This window comes from Sus scrofa, chromosome 16 (genome assembly GCF_000003025.6).
Source record: "Sus scrofa isolate TJ Tabasco breed Duroc chromosome 16, Sscrofa11.1, whole genome shotgun sequence".
NCBI classification, from domain to species: Eukaryota; Metazoa; Chordata; class Mammalia; order Artiodactyla; family Suidae; genus Sus; species Sus scrofa.
The window spans coordinates 4,129,344-4,153,190 of record NC_010458.4 but is presented as its reverse complement, the minus strand read 5'-3'; the positions used below and the strand labels follow the sequence as shown (position 1 = coordinate 4,153,190).

The 23,847-nt window shown below is 46.0% G+C and overlaps 1 protein-coding gene across 1 annotated transcript in view; it reads left to right on the top strand.

Moving 5' to 3' along the window:
* ANKH (ANKH inorganic pyrophosphate transport regulator) overlaps positions 1 to 23,847 on the top strand; it is a 175,492-nt gene that overhangs the window by 117,883 nt on the left and 33,762 nt on the right. The window contains exons 5-8 of the mRNA XM_003359727.5: positions 551 to 721; positions 4,039 to 4,173; positions 6,480 to 6,572; positions 11,212 to 11,307. Of these exons, the coding sequence (XP_003359775.2) occupies positions 551 to 721; positions 4,039 to 4,173; positions 6,480 to 6,572; positions 11,212 to 11,307 (495 nt within the window). The remainder of the gene's footprint in view (positions 1 to 550; positions 722 to 4,038; positions 4,174 to 6,479; positions 6,573 to 11,211; positions 11,308 to 23,847) is intronic.

The following is a 23,847-nucleotide window of genomic DNA, read 5'->3' as shown; positions in this document are numbered from 1 at the left end:
ATATTTTTTAGCAATAACCTTAACCAGAGGTGCAGCCGCCTGAAAAGAATCTCAGTGATGAATATAATACAAGGATTGTGTGGCTCTTCCAGTGAACCCCCTTGTCTGACCCTGAATTCTGCATGAGCAGTATTGGGCTACGGCCCAAGTTTCTGTTCTCTTTCTTATCAGTGTCAAGGTTTCGCTCAGAAGATCCATCTCATCCAGGGGCAAGAGGTCTTCTCCCCTGGATGAGGGTTCCGTCTTCTCCCCACTGACTTGTTCTCTTTTTTCTTTTTTTTTTTTTTGTGCTCCCACAGCATATGGAGGTTCCCAGGCTTGGGGTCCAATCGGAGCTGTTGCCGCCGGCCTACACCAGAGCCACAGCAAAACCGGGATCCGAGCCACATCTGCAAGCTACACCACAGCTCACGGCAACGCCGGGTCCTTAACCCACTGAGCAAGGCCAGGGATCGAACCCGCAACCTCGTGGTTCCTAGTCGGATTTGTTAACCACTGCGCCACGACGGGACCTCCTCCACTGACTTGTTCTTGTTTCGGCACCCCTCAGGTCGTTTTCGTTGCCATTCTGCTGCACAGTCACCTGGAATGCAGAGAGCCCCTGCTCATCCCCATCCTCTCGTTGTACATGGGCGCCCTGGTGCGTTGCACCACCCTGTGCCTGGGCTACTACAAGAACATCCACGACATCATCCCCGACAGGAGTGGACCCGAGCTGGGGGTAGGTCCTTCGGCCTCGCAGACACCCGTCTGCACCTTCGTGTGGAGTTCAATGTCACCCCACCCCTATGGGAAACACGACATCCGTGTAACCAGCACATACCCTGGGATGGCCTATCCAAAGGCCAAGTGCTCCGCAGTGTCCACAGGGAAGGGCAGGTGGAGACCTGATAAACTCTGGAGGTGGAAGAGACCTTAGAGGTCGCCTCCAGCCTCCTTGCCTCCACACGAGGAGACCTGGGCAGGGTGAGTCGTGTCAGGCCGGAAGGAGACACAACATTTCTGGTGCTCCTTGCTCTCTGTTGTCACAAGTAAGTCATTCTATAGTCAGCAAAGACTTTAGGACCTATGGTTCCATTGAACTCACATTTGGTTATTTTTAATTTGGAGGGGGTGCTTTTTTAGGGCTGCACATGCAGCATATGGAAGTTTCCAGGCTAGGGGTGGAATCAGAGCTGTAGCTGCCAGCCTATGCCACAGCCACAGCAATGCCTCTGTGACCTACACCACAGCTCACAGCAACGCTGGATCCTTAACCCACTAGACAAGGTCAGGGATTAAACCCTAGTCCTCATGATTACTAGTCAGATTCGTAACCCCTGAGCCACGACGGGAATTCCACATTTGGTTATTTTTAATTTCACAGCAGGGATCCAGGCTGTGTTCACACTTTCTGCACTTGCCAAACACAGTCACTCATTCAGGTACCTTCTATGGAGGGAGTAGAGCATTTCGGAAACACAGGGCAACACAGGAATTTTTTGATTTTTTTATTTTTTGTCTTTTATGGCCACACCCGTGGCAAATAGAAGTTCCCAGCCCAGAGGTCGAATCAGAACTGTAGCTGTTGGCCCATGCCCGAGCCATAGCAACGCAGGATCCGAGCTGCATCTGTGACTACAGTTCACCGTAATGCCAGATCCTTAACCCACTGAGCAGGGCCAGGGATCGAACCTGCATCCTCATGGTTACCAGTCAGATTCATTTTCACTGAGCAACAATGAGAACTCCCAACACAGGAAGTTTTAAGATACGGTCTCTGGCCTCAAGCAGTCTTATGTTCCACTTGGCTTATCTGCCAAAACAGAAGCGACAGTTACACATGAATCCAAGACAGCAACCACAATGGGACCACTAGAGACTCTCTCACTGAGGCTGAGAGAAGGAAGATAGGGATGTGGTCTAAGAAGCCTCCTTGGTGGAGGCTGAGCTTGACCTTGAAAGGTGAATAAAGTACAAGAAAGGTATAACCTTGCACAGGGGGCCAAAGCACTCTTTTCATGTCACTATAAATAGTACCTGATTTTCCTGTATGCTAATCTTCTCTACCCTTAGGTATCGTTTGGGTTGATAGCCATCTAGCTGTTGCCCTGGTGGTCTCATGGATAGGTCTCTCCATCTAGCTGTAAGACAGACATGCCTGACTGTATATGTAGCCCTGAGAAGTGTAGGTTACCACACTCCACCCCCGATCCCCCCCGTGACCACATCACTTTTGTCATGTCAAAACAGTCATGGTATTGCCTCACCTTATCTGAGATCAGGCCATCAGTAATATCATAGCTAGTTATTTCCATCACAAGGACAGCCACATCTCATTGGTCTCGTCGGTAACAGTCAACATTCAGCCACCAGCAAAGGGAAATAAAGTGACTGAGATGATTCCATGATGGAACGCTTACCCTCGTGAGGAATCAACAGCCAAACTGCATAATGAAAGCCAGGATTTAGAGATACACATGGAGCTCCCTCTGGGGTGCAGCAGGGTAAGGATCCAGCGTTGCCATAGCTGTGGCATAGGTCGCAGCTGTGGCTCACATTTGATCCCTGGCCCGGGAACTTCCATATGGCTCAGATGTGGCCATAAAAAAATTAAAATTAAAAAATAAAGAGAGTTCCCATCATGGTGCAGAGGAAATGAATCTGACTAGGATCCATGAGGTTGGGGGTTCGATCCCTGGCCCTGCTCAGTGGGTTAAGGAAACCCTGGTAAGGACTCAGAACGCACAGCTCTGATTAGACCCCTAGCCTGGGAACCTCCGTATGCCGCAGATGCAGCCCTAAAGACAAAAGTAAATAAATAAATAAGGAGAGCACACATCTTTGCTATAGAATTCTTAATAAAGCATCTTCTCTTTACCAGACTTTTATTTTGCTTATGCTTCTGAACATTTACAAGACTCATTCATGTCAGAGCTTTGAGAACAGGAACCTCTCTGTAGTAGGTATAAACAGTGCCCAAATAATTAGGCACTTTTGTAAGCTGACTGATTCCAAAATAAATTATACTAATTTTTTACTTCTGTGAGTTACCTCTTACTGACATGGCTTCTAGCCAGTCAGTTTCATGATTTAAACAAAAACTAATTTCCAACCTGTCTCTCAGCCTATGAGGTTGAGTTCTGCCTGGGTTAAAATTGCCCTGTTTGGAAAACAGTGGTTTGGATGCATCAAGCTCAAACACGTGTTTTGATTTCACAGGAGCTTGCCAACCATCTGAGTTAATTTCTAATAAGACTGTACTGTTTTATGTTAATTCAACTTGGGTTATCTATACAGCCTTTTTTCCTATATTATTTTTTAAGGATAGTGAATTGGTTCATGATTGACATCAGAAGAAAAGGCTTTGGGAGTTCCTGTCGTCTCAGCAGTTAACAAATCCAACTAGCATCCATGAGGATGCGGGTTCAATCCCTGGCCCTGCTCAGTGTGGGTTAAGGATCCAGCATTGCCGTGGCTGTGGTGTAAGCCGGCAGCTATAGCTCTGATTCAGCCTCTAGCCTGGGAACTTCCACATGGCACAGGTGTGCCCCCACCCCCAGAAAAAGAATTGCTTTCAGTATGTCTCACATTACTTCACCACATATCTTTATTTTATAATAAATCCAGGAGTTCCCATCGTGGCGCAGTGGTTAACGAATCCAACTAGGAACCATGAGGTTGCAGGTTCGGTCCCTACCCTTGCTCAGTGGGTTAACGATCGGGCATTGCCGTGAGCTGTGGTGTAGGTTGCAGATGAGGCTCGGATCCCGCGTTGCTGTGGCTCTGGCGTAGGCCAGTGGCTACAGCTCCAATTGGACCCCTAGCCTGGGAACCTCCATATGCCGCGGGAGCGGCCCAAGAAATAGCTAAAAAGACAAAAACAAACAAACAAACAAAAATCCAGTGAAGCAAGATATCCTTCTTCTCTAATACTGTACAATATTGTGTACTCTACCCAACATGCCCACTGAGTTCACCGAGAATGAAATAATAAGGTAAATGTTTTAAAATGCTTCCTATGATATGGAAATTCTTTGCCCCGTTCTCTTGCTGTAGGGAGATGCAACCATAAGGAAGATGCTGAGCTTCTGGTGGCCTCTGGCTCTCATCTTGGCTACACAGAGAATCAGCAGGCCTATTGTCAACCTCTTTGTTTCCCGGGACCTTGGTGGCAGTTCTGCAGCTACAGAGGTAGGGCGGATCCCGGGTGTGTGGGACGTGAAAAATGAGGTGGGGGAGTCGGATGACCAGCTTGCTTCTAATCCATCTTGAGAGCTCAAGAAATTCTGTGATGTTAACTTTTGTGACACACTCTCAGAACAGACCATGATGGAAGATAATCTAAGAAATGGAATGTATGCATATGTTGTGTCACTTTGCTGTACAGCAGAAATTGACACAACATGGTAAATCAACTGTACTTCAATTTTTTTAAAAAATTATGTAACACGGTCCCACAAGGAGGCCTTGAAGATCTCCATCCGTGACTTAGAATCAAGTGGTTTTATATTTTATGAGCATGGAAGAAAATATCTCATCTGCCCTTCTCTTTTACCATATGAGGAAACCCTGGTCAGAACTCAGAACACACAGGAAGCTGGGCTCATGTTAGAATCCAGATTTTATGTCTGCATCCCGTGGCCTCCCCAGTCTCCCAGGGTGATGCCTCCTCACCGTAGCCGCAGAGGATGATGGAACCTGCCATGCGCAGTGGCGGACGGGAGGGCAGCCAGAGAGTGAAGGCTGATGCCTCCGTTCTGACCTGCCACTTCTTTCCTGTGCCTTCTCATCTCCTGCCTGTGCTGCCAGCCCTCAGTGGCTTTGTGTGCTCCTTGGCAATTTGCCCTCCTCCAGTGGCAGGGCGGGGGGCTCCAGTATGTTCTCCCAACTCAAGAAATTGATCTGAAAACTGGAAGCTCCTCCAAAAAGAGTGGAAGCACTTTTTTCCATCTTTCGAGTGTGGTATGAACAAATAGAATGACTTCATTTGTTTCCTCCTCCGCTGCCCTCTGGAGAATTAGTTCTGTCTCTGGAACTGCTGATCCTTCAGGAAGGCTGAGGGTGGCTCATGAGGGCCTCCTGTTGATGCGTCGCCCTTGACTGCTCTGTCAGCATGTTTTCAGGTTGGGGTCTCCTGCCCGTTTCCATGTCCCGGGAAGCAGCGCGTGTTGGAAAGAGGAGCATATAAATCACAAGCAAATGATTTCTCTTGCCTCTGCAGCTTCCTGGGTGTTGTTTTTTGAATCATGAATGTCATCTGGGATGGCTTCTGTGACATAGCAGCTTTTTTACTTACATAGTTCAGCTTCAGTTGCCCAGTAAAAAGCACGGGACCCCCACCTCCCAATCACCTGTGTGATGAATAGAATTCTACCTTCCCCTTAGAAAAAAACAAGGCAAATGATATATTTGAGCCATTTCTAAATGGACCTCAGGGGCATAGACATAGCATGTTGGGGTGGGAGGCAGAGCTGACATGGATTGGCTGCCTCTGATACATTCGCACTCACTTACATTTCATTGACTCCCAACAACCCTGAGTGATGGGTACTGTTATTCTCACCGTCCTGCTGGAGGAATAGAAAGGGGGCCCTAAGCAGGTTAGTGCTTTGCACAGCTGGGCAGTGATGACATGGGGTTGGATCCGAGTCCACCTGATTCCAGGGGTCTTGGGTCCATCACATGCTCCTCACAGGACTAGGTTTCTTCACCTGACGGGGACTTAGCTTTGCTTATGTTCCTGGCATCACTGCTGTGTTAATGAAGAAGCCCAACACGCCTTTGCCAGTTAGACAGGGGACCTTTGCCACGATGTAGGGCTAGATGCTCGGTTTTCATTCTTCTTCTTTGTCCTTCACATGAGAAAAGAGACTCTCATTTTCCTGGAAGAAACTGTTTGGCTTCCTATGAGAAGTAGTCATTGAGCTTTCTTAAGTTAAACATCCAGATTGGGCTCTCCTGGCTGAATGATTTGGAAGTGCATCAATTTGGAAGGAAATCCCACAACACCATCGACCAGCGTGCACCGTCAGCCTCCTTGTAGGGCAGCAAAGGTCTGGGACTCGGACCCAGAGTGAAAAGTAGCCACAGCGCAGGGGTGGGGCTCAGAATCACCTTGAGACTTGGGAATCTGGCTGGACCAGAGGGTTCGCCGTGGCTCTTTGGCAGAGTCAGTTGCACCTGGGTTGAAATCCTGGCTCCTCAAGCAGCCATCGAACCCGTTCCTTGTTGGATTCGCGTAAAACGAGACTCATCCTCCTGGTCTCAGGTGCACGCCCAGGGCTACTCAGCACACTGCCTGGGATGCAGGGGGGCACCTGCCACTTCCTCCCACTCCAGGGCCATCCTGGGGCTGGCCATACCGTGACCCAGGGTGGAGGGACCCGTCAGTGGGCCACACCTGACACAGCTTGCTCTGCTACGTGACAGACACCAGCCAGCTGCTGGGAGATGCTCTCTGCGGTTCCCCTCCTAACTGCCGCCTCTTCCTCTTGCAGGCCGTGGCCATTTTGACAGCCACATACCCCGTGGGTCACATGCCCTATGGCTGGTTGACGGAAATCCGCGCTGTCTACCCCGCTTTTGACAAGGTAAGGATCTAGTGCGGCATGGCTTCTGAAACATACTCTTTAAAATTAGTGTTTGATAGACAGGGATCTCCGATAAGAGACAGCTTCACTTTCTCAACTCTCACCTCCCCCTGTAAGGTTAATGTGGCGCTGGGGCCAGTGGCGGTGGTTGTGGAATAGTTCCCTCTGAAAATAACAGAGACAATTTTTGCTTGCTGTGATTCTGCTCCCATGATGCCTCTGCAGACTGATACTCACTCCCAGGCTACTCCTGTTGAGAAATTACTTGCGAAAGGGAAATTGCACTCTCAAAAAATTTTAATATGTTGGATCTTGTTTCTGCGGTCTGTTTTGTTTTGTTTTTAAGGCCGCACCCATGGCGTATGGATGTTGCTGCGCCACGGAATGAATCTGAGTTGCAGCTGTGGCAACGCCAGATCCTTTAACCCACTGCACCACAACGGGAACTCCTCTGGGTTTTTTTGGTTTTGTTTGTTTTGTTTTTTTGTTTTTGCTTTTTAGGGCCGCACCCATGGCATAGGGAGTTTCCCAGGCTCTGGGTCAAATCGGAGCTACAGCTGCCAGCCTACACCAGAGCCACAGCAACATCAGATCCGAGCCACATCTGCAACCTACACCACAGCTCATGCTGGATCCTTAGCCCACTGATTGAGGCCAGAAATCGAACCCACAACTTCATGGTTCCTAGTCGGATTTGTTTACTCTGTGCCACGACAGAAACTCCTGGTTTGTTCTTTTTACTTAAACCAATCCTTTACTGACCTCATAGCAGATGTGAAGGTACAGACAGGAAGTTGTGTGCTTGAGTCCATGAGCTTACAGCCCTCCTACAGGGTGCCAGAGTCCATACCCGCCAAAGGTGTCCATGCAGCAGCCGTGGGTTCAGGCTGGTGGGATGCAGCAGACTTATTCCAGCTAAAAGCCTCAGGTGACAGCTGCTCAGTCCTCCCATAGTTGCTGACGCAGCCGTAACCTGAGGCCAGCTCAGGACTGACCTGCACATCATTGGAGAAATATCTGTTTCACAAAAGCTAAATTGTTTGACCCTGGAGACTTTTATCCTACACAAATACGTAGAAAAATATATCCCCCAAAAGACCGTGTGCAGTGTTTGGAAATGGAAAAAAGCAAACAATCTGCCCCTTGCACTCTTCATAGCAACTGATTAGCCTTGAATTTCTGTAGAACTAGCTCAGAGCCATGGCCTATATCATTTAATCTGATCCCAACAAGACCAACAGAAGGTGAGGAGGGGAAGTCTTTTTCCCCCAAGGGTGCCCAGCAGAAAACCTGCCTCTACTCCCACCCCGTAATCAATCACCCATGATGGGAACCCATCTCCAAGAGCTTCAGGGGCCGCCCCTCCAAGCCTAACATGAGAGAGAGTAGTGGTGTTGGAGTTCCTGCTGGGGTGCAGTGGGTTAAGAACCTGACTGTGGCAACCCAGGTCGCTGTGGAGGTGTGGGTTCGATTTCCTGGCCTGGGAACTTGCACATGCCACAGGTCCAGCCAAAAGGAAAAAAAGAATGGAACTAGAGAGGGTAGTGGTGTTGCCCAGAACTCTTTACTGGTGTGGAACTTGCCCAGTAAACCATGAGCCGCCCCCTCCACCGACTGCCAGCTTTAGGATGCAGAGCAAGCGTCTCCTAAAAAATCCCCTTTGTTCCAGGGTTCCTGTGGTGACTTAGCGGTTAACAAACCCGACTAGGATCCATGGGGATATGGGTTTGATCCCTGGCCTTGCTCAGTGGGTTAAGGATCCCGCATTGCCATGAGCTGTGCTCTAGGTCACAGACTCGACTTGGATCTTACATCGATGTGGCTGTGGTGTAGGCCGACAGCAGTAACACTGATTCAGCCCCTAGCCTGGGAACTTCCACATGCCATGGGTGCAGCCATAAAAAGAAAAAAAAAAATCGCTTTCATTCCTGCTTCCCAGGCCTTGAGCGTGGGCTTTAGAGAGCGTGAGTCCCTTCAGAAGAGACCTGTGTGTGTCTGAATGGGTTTCACCCAATCGTTGACAGAAATCAGTGTCTTCATGTCAAGGAACATGTGTATAGAAGTAAATGCTCAAAAACCAAGCCAGATACGTGTTCTTGCAAAATGACTAGCTCTTGGAGAGCCAGATTATATAATAAAACTCAATTTCAGGTTCTAAGTGTCAGAACCTCCTGGCTGTGAGCGTCCCCTCAGAAATTGTTTTTGGCTCCCTTGAAATAATAAAATTTAACAATTCAGCTCTATACAGTTTCACTAAGCGCATCCAAGAAAAACACTGTTTTATTCATGATCACAGAGGTTAGGTGCTATGAAATTCCTTCAACGAGCGGACCTCTAGCCAGATGCTGGAGTTGTTCAGAGTCCCTTTTGGAACCTCCCCCATTGTTTCCATACATTCCACTGGGCCACTCAGAGCCACTTCCATGAATGCCATCCATTCACCCAAATCTTAGACACCTCCGTGTGGACTGCCAGAATTTGCTGCATTGACAGTTAAAGTCCTTAGCCTCCTTGTGGGTTCCAGAATAAGAGACTGAAAATTTCTGGAATAACTTCGGCTGTTTCTAGCTAAAGAGCCTGCTGGGAGGGCATTTCCACTGATCCAAATTCTCTGCAGTGTTTGGTTATCATCTGCAAAAGAGAATGTTCCCACGAAAGAGCAGATTGGGCAAACAAAACGAAACACAACTGCTAGGAGTTTCCATTGTGGCTCAGTGGATTACAAACCCAACTAGTATCCATGAGGATGCGGGTTTGATCCCTGGGTTAAGGATCTGGCATTGCTGTGAGCTATGGTTTAGGTTGCAGACGCAGCTCAGATCCTGCATTGCTGTGGCTGTGGTTTAGGTGGGCGGCTGTAGCTCCGATTTACCCCCTGGCCTGGGAACTTCCATATGCTATGGGTCTGACCCTAAAAAGCAAAACAACATCACCAACAACAACAAAGAAACACAGGTGTTAATCTAGTGATACATGCTAGTGTAGTCCAGCCATACTGGCAGAAATGTTTGCTGTTTTAAAAATAAAAGTGTGCTTTGGACTTCCCGTCATGGCTCAGTGGTTAACGAATCCGACTAGGAACCATGAGGTTTCAGGTTCAATCCCTGGCCTTGCTCAGCGGGTTAAGGATCCAGCGTTGCCGTGAGCTGTGGTGTAGGTTGCAGACACGACTCGGATCCCACGTTGCTGTGGCTCTGGCGTAGGCCGGTGACTACAGCTCTGACTGGACCCCTAGCCTGGGAACCTCCATATGCCGCAGAAGTGGCCCTAGAAAAGGCAAAAAGACAAAAAAAATAATAATAATAAAAATAAAAGTGTGCCTGAAGGAAGCAGGGGCCCGTGGCTGTCACCACGGGTGGCACGTGCATTTGGAAGTCCCTAATTCCTTCCAGCATGGCCTCCTTCTCCCCCTCCTTCTCCTTCTCTCCACCGGGGCCTCACCCTTGGAGATCCCTGGGGGATGCGGAGCCAGAGGAACGTTTAACCCATTGTGACTTGCACGTCGCTATGACCAGGGTCTGTTTTTCAAAAAAGCGGATGTGCTTTGAGGACCAGAGTTAAGAAAATATAAACCCCTGCAGAGGTTTGTGCCGCTGGTGTTTGCAAGGGGAAGGGATTCGGGAGATTGCCTTCCCTCTGAAGGGAAGGAAACACCAGAAGCTCCTTTGCAAGTGGAACCTGTAACACCTCTGCTGTGTATCTTTCCTTAGGTGGGATGTGGGAGCTAGGGGCTTGAGATTTGTTTTTGTGAGTCAGCTCAGGGACTAACACACCGAGGTGGGCGTTGTTTTTTCTGCACTGCTGTTCATGGTCAAGGGCCAGAGGTGCACTTAGCACTGACGCTGGGGTGGCCTCAGCAGGCCTTGGGGATATGTCAGAGGACCTCTGAGCCCTTGGCATCATTTGCTTAAATTTCAACCTAACAAAGCCTTTTTTTTTTTTTTTTTTTTTTTTTTTTACTTTTTAGGGCCACACCCGAGGCATATGGAAGTTCGCAGGCCAGGGGTCGAATCAGAGCTACAGCTACCAGCCTACACCACAGCCACAGCAACTCTGGATCCAAGACTTGTCTGCAACCTACACCGCGGCTCATGGCAACTGCATCCTTAACCCACTGATCGAGGCCAGGGATCAAACCTGCCTCGTCATGGATACTAGTCAGGTTCATTACTGCTGAGCCACAACAGGAACTCCAGCAAGGGCTTTTTGAGCATCGTCTCTAGTGGAGACAGATTGTGCCAAGTTGCAGGAGCTAAGGAGATGGGTGAGACACCCAGTGCTTTATTTCAGAGAGCGAACACGCACCAAGACACCTGCCCCCAAATACAGGCCTAGTCGCCTCCCCTGTCTGCAGAGCTCCAGGGTGGTCAGGGCCCTGGACAGGCTGCGTGGGCGCCTGGCGCCAAGGAGAGGGGACTTATTCAGGAGACACTGCCAGGCACTCAGTGCAGACTCCCTCTGGTTAGCGTTCCCATCCGGAAACTTGACAACTGTCTGAGAGACACTAAGTGACAGCTGTCTTCCAAGGTGTCCCTTGACATCGCTGCTTCAGATGAAGCATATAAAACAGAAATGAGATGCTCTGCGGGATGCACGTGTGGTCACCCAAGGATAACCCGGAGCCTTTTCTTTCCCCCAGAATAACCCCAGCAATAAAGCGGTGAGCACAAGCAACACGGTCACGGCAGCCCACATCAAGAAGTTCACGTTTGTCTGCATGGCCTTGTCGCTAACGGTAAGGAGAGACCCACCTCTGCCCCCGCTTCTGTTTTTGTCTTTGGAAAGGGCAGAATTACTGTTTTTTTAATTGAAGTATCGTTGATTTGCAATGTTGTATTAGTTTCAGGTGTACAGCGCAATGAGTCAGTTATGTGTGTGTGTGTGTGTGTGTTTATTCTTTTTCAGGTTCTTTTCCATTATAGGTTATTACTATAGGTTATAGTTCCTTGAGCTCTACATAGGACTTTGCTGGTTGTCTATTTTATATATAGTAGTGTGTATCTGTTATCCCAAACTCCTAATTTATCCGCCTCCCCTTTCCCCTTTGGTAACCATAAGTTTGTTTTCTGTGAGTCTATTTCTGTGGGAAATTGTCATTTTAAAGGGAGAAGTCTTGTCGTCCCTAATGTGATGTTTCGCTAGGTTATAGGTAAAAACCCCTTTAAGATATTTTCATCCCAAAATATGAACAATTGTTATTCAAAGAGATCACTGAATCTAAGAATAGATGGTCAGCTTCTGGCGTTTCTAGGACTTCTAACATTCTGATGAAAGGCAGGCTTTGCCTTTAATTTTAATAATACTGTCTTTACTGAATAATTCCTAGCCCATTTTTAAACAGCCAGAGTCAATGTCCCTTTGCCAAATGTAATTTTGGTGGTAAAAGTTCTTTTTGTCATACATTTACATGGATGTCTCCTACTGATTTATTTATCATTCAACACATATTATCTCGCACCTACTGAATCCCAACCTTGTAGCATCTTTAAGGATGCAGTAAACAAGCCTGGATAACACTTCACTGTTGGCAAGGCATGTCACTGACTCTGTGCAGTCTTTTTTTTTTTTTTCCTTTGGCCACACCTGGGGGCTTTTGGAAGTTCCCAGGCCAGGACTAGAACCCACACCTCTGCAGCAACCCCAGCCACTGCAGTCAGATCCTTAACCCACTGCGCCAACGTGGTAACTCTGTGCACAATCTTAAACAGCACCCATCCTTTCTTTATCAACTCCCTTGGGTAATTCAAATGTAGGAGATAACATTCACAAAACGTGGAAAAAAATCCTCCATGCTCTGTAATCCAAAGCACAGTGATATATAATTTAAGACTGTAATAGTCTTTATCAACAGTAGCAAGGCAATAATAGTAACACTTATAGACAACTTTACATTATAAGACTGTGCCCTTTGGGTTCTAAAGAGGGAAAAGAGAAGAGATTCTAAAAAGGAATATGGGGCAGAGCTTCCTTGCCTGCCCACTTGCATCTCTCACAAGCATCCTATGGTAATAAATCTATTTCTTGCCAAAAAAAAAGAAAGGACTGTGGGTATTTTGGACTTGGTTCATTGTTGTTGTAACCACACTTGTTCTGTAGAAAGTCTCCATTTTTATAGTACAATGTAAGGTTGTAACAAAAATGCCTGGATGTGTGCAGTTGCCGTCATAAATGATGGATAACGAGGCAGTAAGGCAATAGGAGGTGTTGGGCTGTGCTAAGGGCAAGAACACAGTGACCTTATCCTTCTAACCATTATCAGAAGAACCACTTAATAGATGAGCCCCAATCGTGGGTCCGTTAAAATCAAGCCCTCCCACATTTTAAATCTTTTATGGATTTTTTTTTTTTTTTTTTTACAAAACCCACAGCTTAATATTTGATCCATCGATTCAACACCTGAGTAGATTGTATCAAGGGCAACACAAGATACATAGCCCGTCACCTAACACCGCTGACATGGAGTCATGACCTTGCATCCTCAGTCACTTGTCACCTCAACCTGGCCGTGCCCTCTCAGTCTGTCCCTCATAAAATCAGGAGGGGGTGTCAAAAGCATATTCCAGGTGTGGGGGGAATCTGATAGCCTGCCTACCTGAGAGTCAGGGCAGGTTACCCAGGCAACTCTACTCTCCTGGTTACACTATTTCTCCCTAGGGCGTGCAAGTTTTTCCATAGTTCCCCTAAATATTAGCAAAACACTGCACAACTTTGAAACCGTTTAAAGGAGTGTTTTAGGAAAAACAGAGACCATTTCTATTTCAGGAACAGACCTAAGCTTTTGGAGAGCATGTTAAGTGACTGGAAGTTGAAAGTTGAGTTGGTTTGGATGCCAGGTTCTGTGACTTGGCCCTCATCCGGCTTGAGAGCTAGAAGATTTTCGTTGTTGCTGGCTCTGAGTCAGGCTCCTCTCTCTCTTGCTCCATTTAAACAGCCTCCCTCAGCTACAGTTGAGTCCAATGGAGAACTTTACCAGACTGAGTTTAAGGATATTCCTTTCCCCCTTCAGTTCACAGGCAATTAATCTATGCCTCTAAAACGAGAGCAATACGTTTGTTTGGAAATAACTACAAAAGATCTAGAAACACGCGTTGATTTCCCATAAAGATTTTATTTAATTATTCTGATCCTACCATCTGTAACTAGATGTCTCTCAGGGGAGATTTGTCACCATAGAAATAGAGACTCAGAATCTTTTGTTGGGGAGTTCCCATTTTGGCTCCGTGGGTTAAGGAGCCAGACTTTGTCTCTGTCAGGATGCAGGTTCGATCCCTGCCCTCTCCCAGCGGGTTAAGGATCTAGCATTGCTGCAAGCTGGAGTGTCAATTGCGGATGCGACTCAGATCTGGTATTGCTGTGGCTGTGCTGTAGGCTGTCAGCTGCAGCTCTGATTTGACCCCTAGCCCAGGAACTTCCATATGCCACAGGTGCAGCTGTAAAAAGAAAAAAAAAAAACTCCTGTGTTGGAAAGGAACTGGGAGATGAACTGATCAAATCTCATAATTTCTTTTTTTTTTTTTTTTGTCTTTTTTTTTTTTTTTTTTTGCTATTTCTTTGGGCTGCTTCCGCGGCATATGGAGGTTCCCAGGCTAGGGGTCTAATCAGAGCTGTAGCCACCGGCCAACGCCAGAGCCACAGCAACGCAGGATCTGAGCCGCGTCTGCAACCTACACCACAGCTCACAGCAACACCAGATCGTTAACCCACTGAGCAAGCGCAGGCACCGAACCCGCAACCTCATGGTTCCTAGTCGGATTCGTTAACCACTGCGCCACGACGGGAACTCCCTCATAATTTCTTAGTAAAGGAAATGAATGACTCAGAGAAGATAAGTGACTTGCTCCAGCACCCATATAGACATATGTCACTTTATTGCACTTTCCCAGGTAGTACATTTTTTACTAATTGAAGTTTTGTGGCAGCCCCGCATTGTCAGATGATGGTTTTTTAGCAATGAAGTATTTTTTAATTTTTTTAATTGAAGTATAATTGATTTACGGTGTTGTGTTAGTTATTGGTGTACAGCAAAGTGATTTAGTTATACATACATTTATACCTTTGTTTTCATATTCTTTTCCACTGTGGTTTATTATAGGATATTGAATATATAGTTCCCTTTGCTGTACAGGAGGACCTTGTTGATTATCTATTTTATATGTGTATCTGCTAATCCCAATCTCCTAATTTATCCCCCCTCCCCCGACACCCGTGGCCGTCCCCTTTGGTGACCATAGATTTGTGAGCCTGTTTCTGTTTTGTAATTAAAGGTATTTGTATCATATTTTAGATTCCACATATAAGTTGTAGCATATGATATTTGTCTTTGATTTACTTCAGTTAGTATGATAATTTCTAGGTCCACCCATGTTGCTGCAAATGATATTATTTCATTTCTTTATGGCTAAGTATTATCCCATTGTATATATGTACCACATTTTCTTTATCCATTCATCTATTGATGGACACTTAGGTTGCTTCCATATCTTGGCTATTGTAGATAATGCTGCTGTGAATATTGGGGTGCAGGTATCTTTTTGAATTAGAGCTTTGTCTGAATATATGACCAGGAGTGTGATTGCTGGATCATGTGGTAGTTCTATTTTTAGTTTTTTAAGAAGCCTCTATACTGTTCTCTATAGTGACTGCATCAATTTACATTCCCACCAACAGTACAGAAGGCTTCCCTTTTCTCCACACCATTTCCAGCATCTGTTGTTTATAGACTTGTTAATGATGGCCATTCTGACTGGTGTGAGGTAATACCTCACTGTAGTTTTGATATGCATTTCTCTAATAATTAGCAATGTTGAGCATCTTTTCATGTGCCTATTGGCCATCTGTATGTCCTTGTTGGAGAAATGTCTATTTAGGTCTTATCTATTTTTTGATTGGTTTGTTTAGGATTTTTTGTTATTGAGTAGTATGAGCTGTTTGTATATTTTGGAACTTAAACCCTTGTCAGTCACATTGTTTGCAAATATTTTCTCCCAGTCTGTAGGTTTTTTCATTTTATTTATGTCTTTCTTTGTTGTGCAAAAGCTTATAAGTTTGATTTGGTTCCATTTGTTTATTTTTGTTGTCATTTCTATTGCCTTGGGAGATTGACCAAAGCAAACAATGGTGCAATTTATATTGGAGAATGTTTTGCCTATTTTCTTCTAGGAGTCTTAGGGTGTCATGTTGTATATAGTTAAGTCTTTAAGCCATTTTGAGTTCTTTTGTGTGTATGGTATGAAGGGATGTTCTAACTTCATTGATTTACATGCAGTTGTCAAGAGTTCCCAACACCGCTTGCCAAAGAGACTGTATTTTCTCTATTGTATGTTCTTGCCTCCCTCGTCAGAGATTAATTGACTATAGGTGTGTAGGTTTATTTCTAGACTCCCTATTTTTTTTCCATTGAGTCCACACTGTTTTGATTACTGTATTTTTGTAATATTGTCTGAAATCTGGGACAGTTATTCCTCTTGCTTTGCTCATTTTCCTCAGGATTGCTTTGGCAATTCTGAGTCTTTTACGGTTCCAAATAAATTTTTGGATTTTTGTTCTAGTTCTGGGAAAATGTCATGAGTAATTTGATGGGGATTGCATTAAATCTGTAGATTGCTTTGGGTAGTATAACTATTTTAACAATATTAATTCTTCCAGAGTTCCCGTCATGGCTCAGAGGTAGCAAAACCAACTAGGACCCCTGATGATGCAGGTTCAATCCCTGGCCTTGCCCAATGGGTCAGGGATCCAGCACTGCTGTGAGCTGTGGTGTAGGTCACAGATGTGGCTCAGATCCCAAGTTGCTGTGGCTGTGGTGTAGGCCAGCAGCTGTAGCTCCAATTTGACCCCTAGCCTGGGAACTTCCATGTGCTGCAGGTGTGGCCCTAAAAAGCAAAAAGCAGAAAAAAAAAATTAGTTCTTCCAATCCAGTAGTATGGGATATCTTTCCATTTATTTGAATCATCTTCTATTTCTTTTATCAATGTTTTATAGTTCTCAGTATATTAATCTTTTACCTCTTTAGTCAGGCTTATTCCTGAGTACCTTTATTACACTTTAAGTACACTTATTCCTAAGTGGTTTTAAAAGTGATTTTTTTTTAGTTTCCCTTTCTGATACTTTATTGTTAGTGTAGGGAAATGTAACAGATTTCTGTATTTTAATCTTGTATCCTGCTACCTTGTTGAATTTGCTTATCGGTTCTAATAGTTTTTGTGTGGAGTCTTTAGGATTTTCTATATATAGCATCATGTCATCTGCATAAATTTTACCTCTTGCATATATACAATTTTACCTCTTCTCTTCCAACATGGATACCTTTTATTTATTTTTCTTGTCTGATTGCTATGGCTAGGAAGTATTTTTAAATTAAAGGATGTACATTGGTTCTTTAGACATAACACAATTGGACATTTAATAGGCTATAATATAGTGTAAATATAACTTTTATATGCAGTGGGAAACCAAAAAATTCTTGTGACTCACTTTATTACAATATTTGCTTTACTGTGGGGTGGTCTAGACCCAAACTTGCAGTATCTCTGAGATAATGCTTGTAATAGCATCTGCTAGAAGCCAGCCTTCCAGGCTTATTCTCTAGGGCCCTTTCCTCCATGCTGTGCTGTTTCCATGGGGCAGGAACAGCAATCTGGCCCTGCTGCCATGCTTGAAGCAGTTTCTTCAACACTAAAAATAGTAATATTTGAGTTTACAGCTTAGGGTGTGTCTCATATACATTATCTTTATAATAAGACAATCCGTTGGCCAACATCTTGGCTAGAACTGTCATTAAAAGATAGATAGAGGGAGTTCCCATTGTGGCTCAATGGTAATGAACCCTACTAGCATCCATGAGGATACAGGTTCAATCCCTGGCTTCACTCAGTCGGTTAAGAATGCAGCATTGACATGAGCCAGGCTGTGGTGTAGGTCCCAGATGCAGCTCGGATCCTGCGTTGCTGTGGCTGTTGTGTAGGCTAGCAGCTCCAATTTGACCCCTAGCCTGGGAACTTCCATATGCTAAGGAAGCAAGCAAGAAGAAGGAAGGAAGGAAGAAAAAAGAAAAAAAAAGGTTTTTTTCTCCCTCTAAATTCAATGCTATGCTGTTGCTATAATGTGTACATACTTTTTTATAGCACTTAACATATTCATTCTCCACGTCTATTAGTCCTCCTTGGCTCTGAGCTTCCAAGGCAGGATCTGTGGCTTAGTCATCTTTTATCCCCATGGCCCAGAATCCTGCCTGCCACAGAAGGGACACGATAACACAGACACATGAATCAATTAATGATTAACCGTGAGATAAAGACCAGAAAGGTGCCCATGGCACCCACCCCTCATGAGCAACAGTCTCCTTATTTATACTCAGGTGATCCTATTTTAAAAGCTTTTAAGAGGCCCTTAACTCTCAAGTCTGTTTTCAGCTTTTTAATTTTGAAATTTCTTAGTGTCAGGAAATGAACATAGCAGAGCACTTAAGATCGGCACATCATGTTTATTCCAGTGGATGACAGTCCCTTCAAAATATGAGCCTTCTGATGGTTTGACAGCTTTCTAGGCATCACCTAGGATTAGAGCACTTCCCCAGGCTCTGGTCCTTGGAGCACGCTGGCTCTTCCCCCTGGGACTTTGGGAAGAACTGACCCCATGACCCCCACAGACCCTCAGTGATCCAGGGATGCTAACCGGGTTCCAAAGAAAAACATATACTCTCCAGAACAAGAACGCATCCTGTGTTCAGAATAGGCTACTTTCAGACCCTGGCATTTGGCTTTGGCATCTGCCTTTGCTGGTGAAAAGTTCTTTCAACAGTTCATAGGAGACTGCCAGGTAAGCGTGCCACAGCCCACAAATGTGTTCGTTCTCTAGTACAGATTTTTAATGTAAATTTAGCATATCCATCCTACTCCAAACGTTGGTTCTTCCCTCATCTTCTCATCTAGGGTTTGTTAGAGCCACTGGGCTTCAAGACAAGCAGCAAATGCCTTCCTCCCCGCTGGAAAAGGAAGTGGATTCAGGAGGCATGTACAGTAGGAAAGTAAAAGTATTTTCCAAGTAGCATCTTGTTTTCCTTCCTTCCAAGCGCCTTTAGGAATGCTTGGCAAAGCGCTGAATGACTTATTTAGACCATGTGAGGAGTGAGGGTGAGGAAAGGTGGCACTTTAGTGGATCCAAAAGATTAGCTTCAAAATTATAGAAAGTGTCAGATAAGATGTAATCCCCTCAGTGGCAACAAAGGAGCAGACACAGTGCAAACCAGGGCTGCCAAGGTAACTGCAAACTGGCACACTACCGTTTGGGGTGAAGGAGCACAAAGTTCAAAGATATGGGAGTTCCCATTGTGGCTTAGCGGGTTAAGAACCCGACTAGTATCCATGAGGATGCAGGTTCGATCCCTGACCTCACCCAGTGGATTAAGGATATGGCATTGCCGTGAGCTGTGGTATATAGGTCACAGGTGGGGCTCAGATCCGGCATTGCCGTGGGCTGTGGCTGTGGTGTAGGCTGGGAGCTGCAGCTCCGATTCAACCCCTAGCCCAGGAACTTCCATATGCTGCAGGTGCGGCCCTAAAAAAACAAACCCCCAAAAATTACAATTCAGGGAGTCCCCTGGTGGTTTGGTGGTTAGGACTCATTACTTTCATCACTGCAGCCTGGGTTCAATCCCTGGTCTGGGAATTGAGACCACACATCAAGGCACTGCACACCACAGCCAAAAAAAAAAAGTACAGTTTAAATCAATGTGGAAGAGCAGCTTCAGATACTATACCATGTGGTGGGAGCCTGTGTGGTGGCCACATGGAGGACACAGCATCACAGACCAGCAATCAGCCTCACAGGAGAAGGCAGGACCACAAAGCACAAGACAGCAGCTGGTTCTGGGGTCAGAAGCAAACAGCCAGTTTTGCCCTGAACCTTCTTCCGGTGGAGCTTCAGTCTCCATGGCTTATGTGACTGACTATAAAGTCTGATGATTAGTGTATCCTAAAAGACTGCCTTTCTCTACTGGACAGTCGTGGTGGTCACAGACAGAGGGTAATGGCAACAAGCCTGTGATAAGGAAGCAGGAACAGCTTTCCTTCGTCTTGGGGAAAGGAGCTGGTAATGCTAAGCTCACAGAAACACAGACACGAAGTTCCCGTTGTGGCTCAGGGGGTTAAGAACCTAACTGGTATCCATGGAGATGAGGGTTCCACCCCCAGCCTCGCTCATTGGGTTGAGGATCCAGCATTAGCACAAGCTGCAGCACAGTTCACAGATTCGACCTATGGATCCTGCATCGTGGTGGCTGAAGGCTGGCAGCTGCAGCTCCAATTCGATCCCTAGCCCGGGGAACTTCCATATGCCACAGTTGCAACCCTAAAAAAGAAAAAAAAAAAAAACACAGCCTTGGAATTTGAGTCGTGGCTCAGTGGTTAACGAACCCAACAAGCATCCATGAGGTCTTGGGTTCTATCCCCGGCCTTGCTCAGTGGGTTAAGGATCCGGTGTTGCTGTGAACTGTGGTGTAGGTTGCAGATGTGGCTCAGATCCTGCATTGCTGTGGCTCTGGCATAGGCGATTTGACCCCTAGCCTAGGAACCTCCATATGCCACAGGCGTGGCCCAAAAAAGACAAAAAGAAATAGCCTCTTGTAAACCCTTTGGGACTTATAGTGATTCCCTCCCAGATTCCAGATTTGGGGATAAAATAGAAACCACTAATCTGGGTAGGATGTGTCTTTTCAAAAACCTTTTTTGGTGCAGGGAAGCACCCCCCAAAAAAATAACAGACTTCCATGGTCCTGGATGTTAGGCCATTTTGGTGAAGCCAATAGATTGGCTTAGTAAATTTACAAAACTTGCCAACTGACCCCAAACATGTGGGTTTAAAAAAAAAAAAAAAAAAAAAAAAAAAAAAAAACCTTTTTCTCAAGTTCATAGCAGATCATATTAAATGGAGAAGTTTTAATAGTTTTAGGTGATTTTAGTTGACCAGTTTCCATTTTGACTTCATAGTGGCATTTTTAAAACATTTGGTGTTTTCTTAAGTTCCCTGCTGCTCTAGTTTGGGGGAGCCGTTGCCAAGAGAGAGGAGGTCCCTCTGCTGCAAAGGGGGTGGGGAAGAATCATTGCAAAGCACAGGCTTGGCTGCTGCTGAGGCCTCCCCAACCCCCTTTTACAAAATGGAAATGGGCATGGCTCCCAGTGGAAGTTGGCAGGCAGAGCCAGCAAGGCGCTTTTGTGCAGTGAACAACCTACACAGTCATACCCAGAGAGGCTGAACCCAGAGATGGTGGAGGGGAAGAGCAAAGAGCAGAAAAAGGAGAGAGACAATGTGAGAGAGGTGGAGAGGGCAGGTCAGAAGGACAAGCGGAGAGCCCACGGGTCAGAAAAAGAACAGGGAGGTTGAGAGTCAAAGGAAATAGAGCAGAGTGATGGAGGTGAGAGCAATAGACAGACAAGAAGAATGGGAAGTCCCTAAAGACCCCCTAGAGCCCTCCCAGTCCCCCAGGACCCCGCCAGTCCTTCCAAGACCAATTACATGATGTCAATGTCACAGGACTGTCCCAGGGCCTCCAGGCTACATCCCACTGGCCTCCCTCAGCTTCGACAACTGGAGACTACTCCTTGGTGCTGGTGATAGTGTTGGTGTGTGTGTTGCTGTCACTTATGGCAGAGAGAGAAAGGGACCTTGCCATCAAAACACAGCACCTCACACAATAGGATGAAAGGGTATCTGAGGCCAGGAGCTGTTGTAGACTTATGGATCTAGTTATTTTAAAAAAAGAATTTAAATGGGTTTTTACTCTGGTTCCATCTGAGCCTTGTTTTTTGACATCTGTAGATGGTAGAAAAAGGAAAGTGCAAATCTGCCACCAACCCTGAGTTTTCTATTCTGATTGCTGTGGATTGAATTGTGTCTGCCCCAGATTTCTATGTTGAAATCATAACCTCCAGTGCCTCCAAATGTGGTCTTACTTGAGGTCCTGGTGGGTGAGGAAGGTGGATCCCTAATCCAGTCTGACTGGTGTTCTTAGAGGACGGGGATGTGCCACAGACCAGCACACAGGGAGGGCGCCACATCGGAGCGAGGGGGCGTGGTCCTGCCCACACCTCGATCCCAGCGATTGCTGTCACTCCAGGACTCATTGCACTAAGCTGCCTGATTCATGGTACTTTGTTACAGCAGCCCTAGCAGACTTATACCCTAGTGTTTCTGAAACAAAGGCATCTTCTTGTCATTTAAGGCCACATGGATTGATCAGACCTAACTATACAACCGATTTACTTTCTTTTTAAATTCTCCACACACTGTTTCCATAAGACATCTCTATTCGTGCCTTTCCAGTTTCTGCAGGTGAGAATCTGAGTGTAAGCTTTACTTAGAAATATCGTTCATGCAGGTCAGCACTGAACTCAATGATGTGCTTAATTAGGTCCTTGCTAGTGGAGGAGGGGTTGTTAACATCATAGCATCCAGTAGCCGTAGGTGTTCAATTTAGGTTGCTTTGCTTTTCGGGGTTTTTCTGCTTTCCATTCGTTGAACAATCCAGTGCATCTCACCCCAGCCCTTGCAGAACCTACCGTCACTAACCGTGAAAGGCTGAAACGTGTTCCCGAGTTTCCGGAAACAAATGAAGTTGCTAGTATTTCATCCAGTTGTGTGTATCCTCCCAAATTGTCTCAAAGCCTTGATCCATTCTACTGCTTCCCGCATAAACATTATAAGTGGTTTCTGATTTGGCGCAGTATTGTAAAAATTACTTAGTTTCCGTTTCTCCTGTCCGTACACACCTGCTTTCTATAAAGAAATGGTGCAAGGCCACCACCTGAAGGGGTTTGGGAATCAGGGGGAAGACACTGCACCTGCAGAGGAGTCCTAGTTGGCCTGTGGTTTCTGCACCGTCCCTAGCTGTCTGCTGGACCCCAGGCTTACATCCCAAGTTTGGTTCCCAGGCTCCAACCTCAGGCTTTTCTGGTGAAAATGCAGGTTAATCAGCAGTGGGAGGTGGTGGTCAGGAATTGTTTCCCAGAAAAGCCAAGTAACCAACTCATCATCTTCCAGGAATTATATGTGATGATTCCCTGTAACTTTTTTTAAAAAATCATTTTTATTTGTCTCAGCTTAAAGACAGAAGCCATAGGGGAGTATTTTTCTTCTTAACCGGTGGACACATTCGCAGTGTGTAAGACCCAGACATCAGTTTGGTGAGATATGTGGTCCAGACCCTCCGGACAATGACCATGATGAGCCTCATGGACAAAACAGCCTGAGGCGTTCGTGGCTGCTCGGTGTTCTGCACCTGCTCTTGCTCTCGGGTGCTTTGGGTCCTGAACACAAGCACCTTCCTGGTGGCCTGAAGCCTTGATGTCCTGTCGATTAACATGGATGAGACATGTAGGAGGAGTCAGCAAAGCCCATGTAAAATAGCTCGAAACTTCAGTTTGTAAATTATCTCAAAAAACACTGAATGGATGTATTGAAATCAGCCTGTGAGGACATGAAACGCTGCTTGATATCTTAACTGGTCATTTTGTGTTGAGTGAAACCAGAGGGCACTGGACCCAGAAACAAGAGAAAACAACCAGGCAATTCCCGTTGTGGCACAACAGAAGCAAATCCAACTAGCATCCATGAGAATGCAGGTTTGATCCCCGGCCTCGCTCAGTGGGTCAGGATCTGGCGTTGCCCTGAGCTATGGTGTAAGTCTCCAACACAGCTTGGATCCCATGTTGCTGTGGCTGTGGCGTACGTAGGCCGGCAGCTGCAGCTCTGATTCAACCCCTAGCCTGTGAATTTCCATATGCTGCAAGAAAGCTATCTGAAGAAAGCAAGAAAATTATCCAATATCATTCTGGTCACAAGGAGGTTTGTCCCCGAAAAGTAAAGTAACATAAACACTGATACTTCCATCCGATGCCATGCCACTCCTCACCTTCGTCCCCCCCCCAAAAGCATATAATTAAACACCTAAGTTTGGACACAGCTGACCTGCATGAAGATTTCTAAGCAGATCTTGGACTCAGATTCTCACCTGGGGAATCTGGAAATACAAGAAAAGAGATGTTCCATGGAAACAGTGAGCGGCTAGTTTAATTGGCTTTATTTCTCCCCATGCTTAGGTGTCTCCTGCGCCTGCAGGCAGATTAGGAGGGTGCCTGGGAAAGTAGAGTCTCTTTCAACTAACTGATACATGGCCTTTGCTGGAAATGGTCTTTATTGTATCCTAAAGAGTTTTCCTGCATTTCCAGTTCTGGGCAGGAGCGCTGCGCGTTCAGGCAGTGAGGGAAACACGATTGAATTG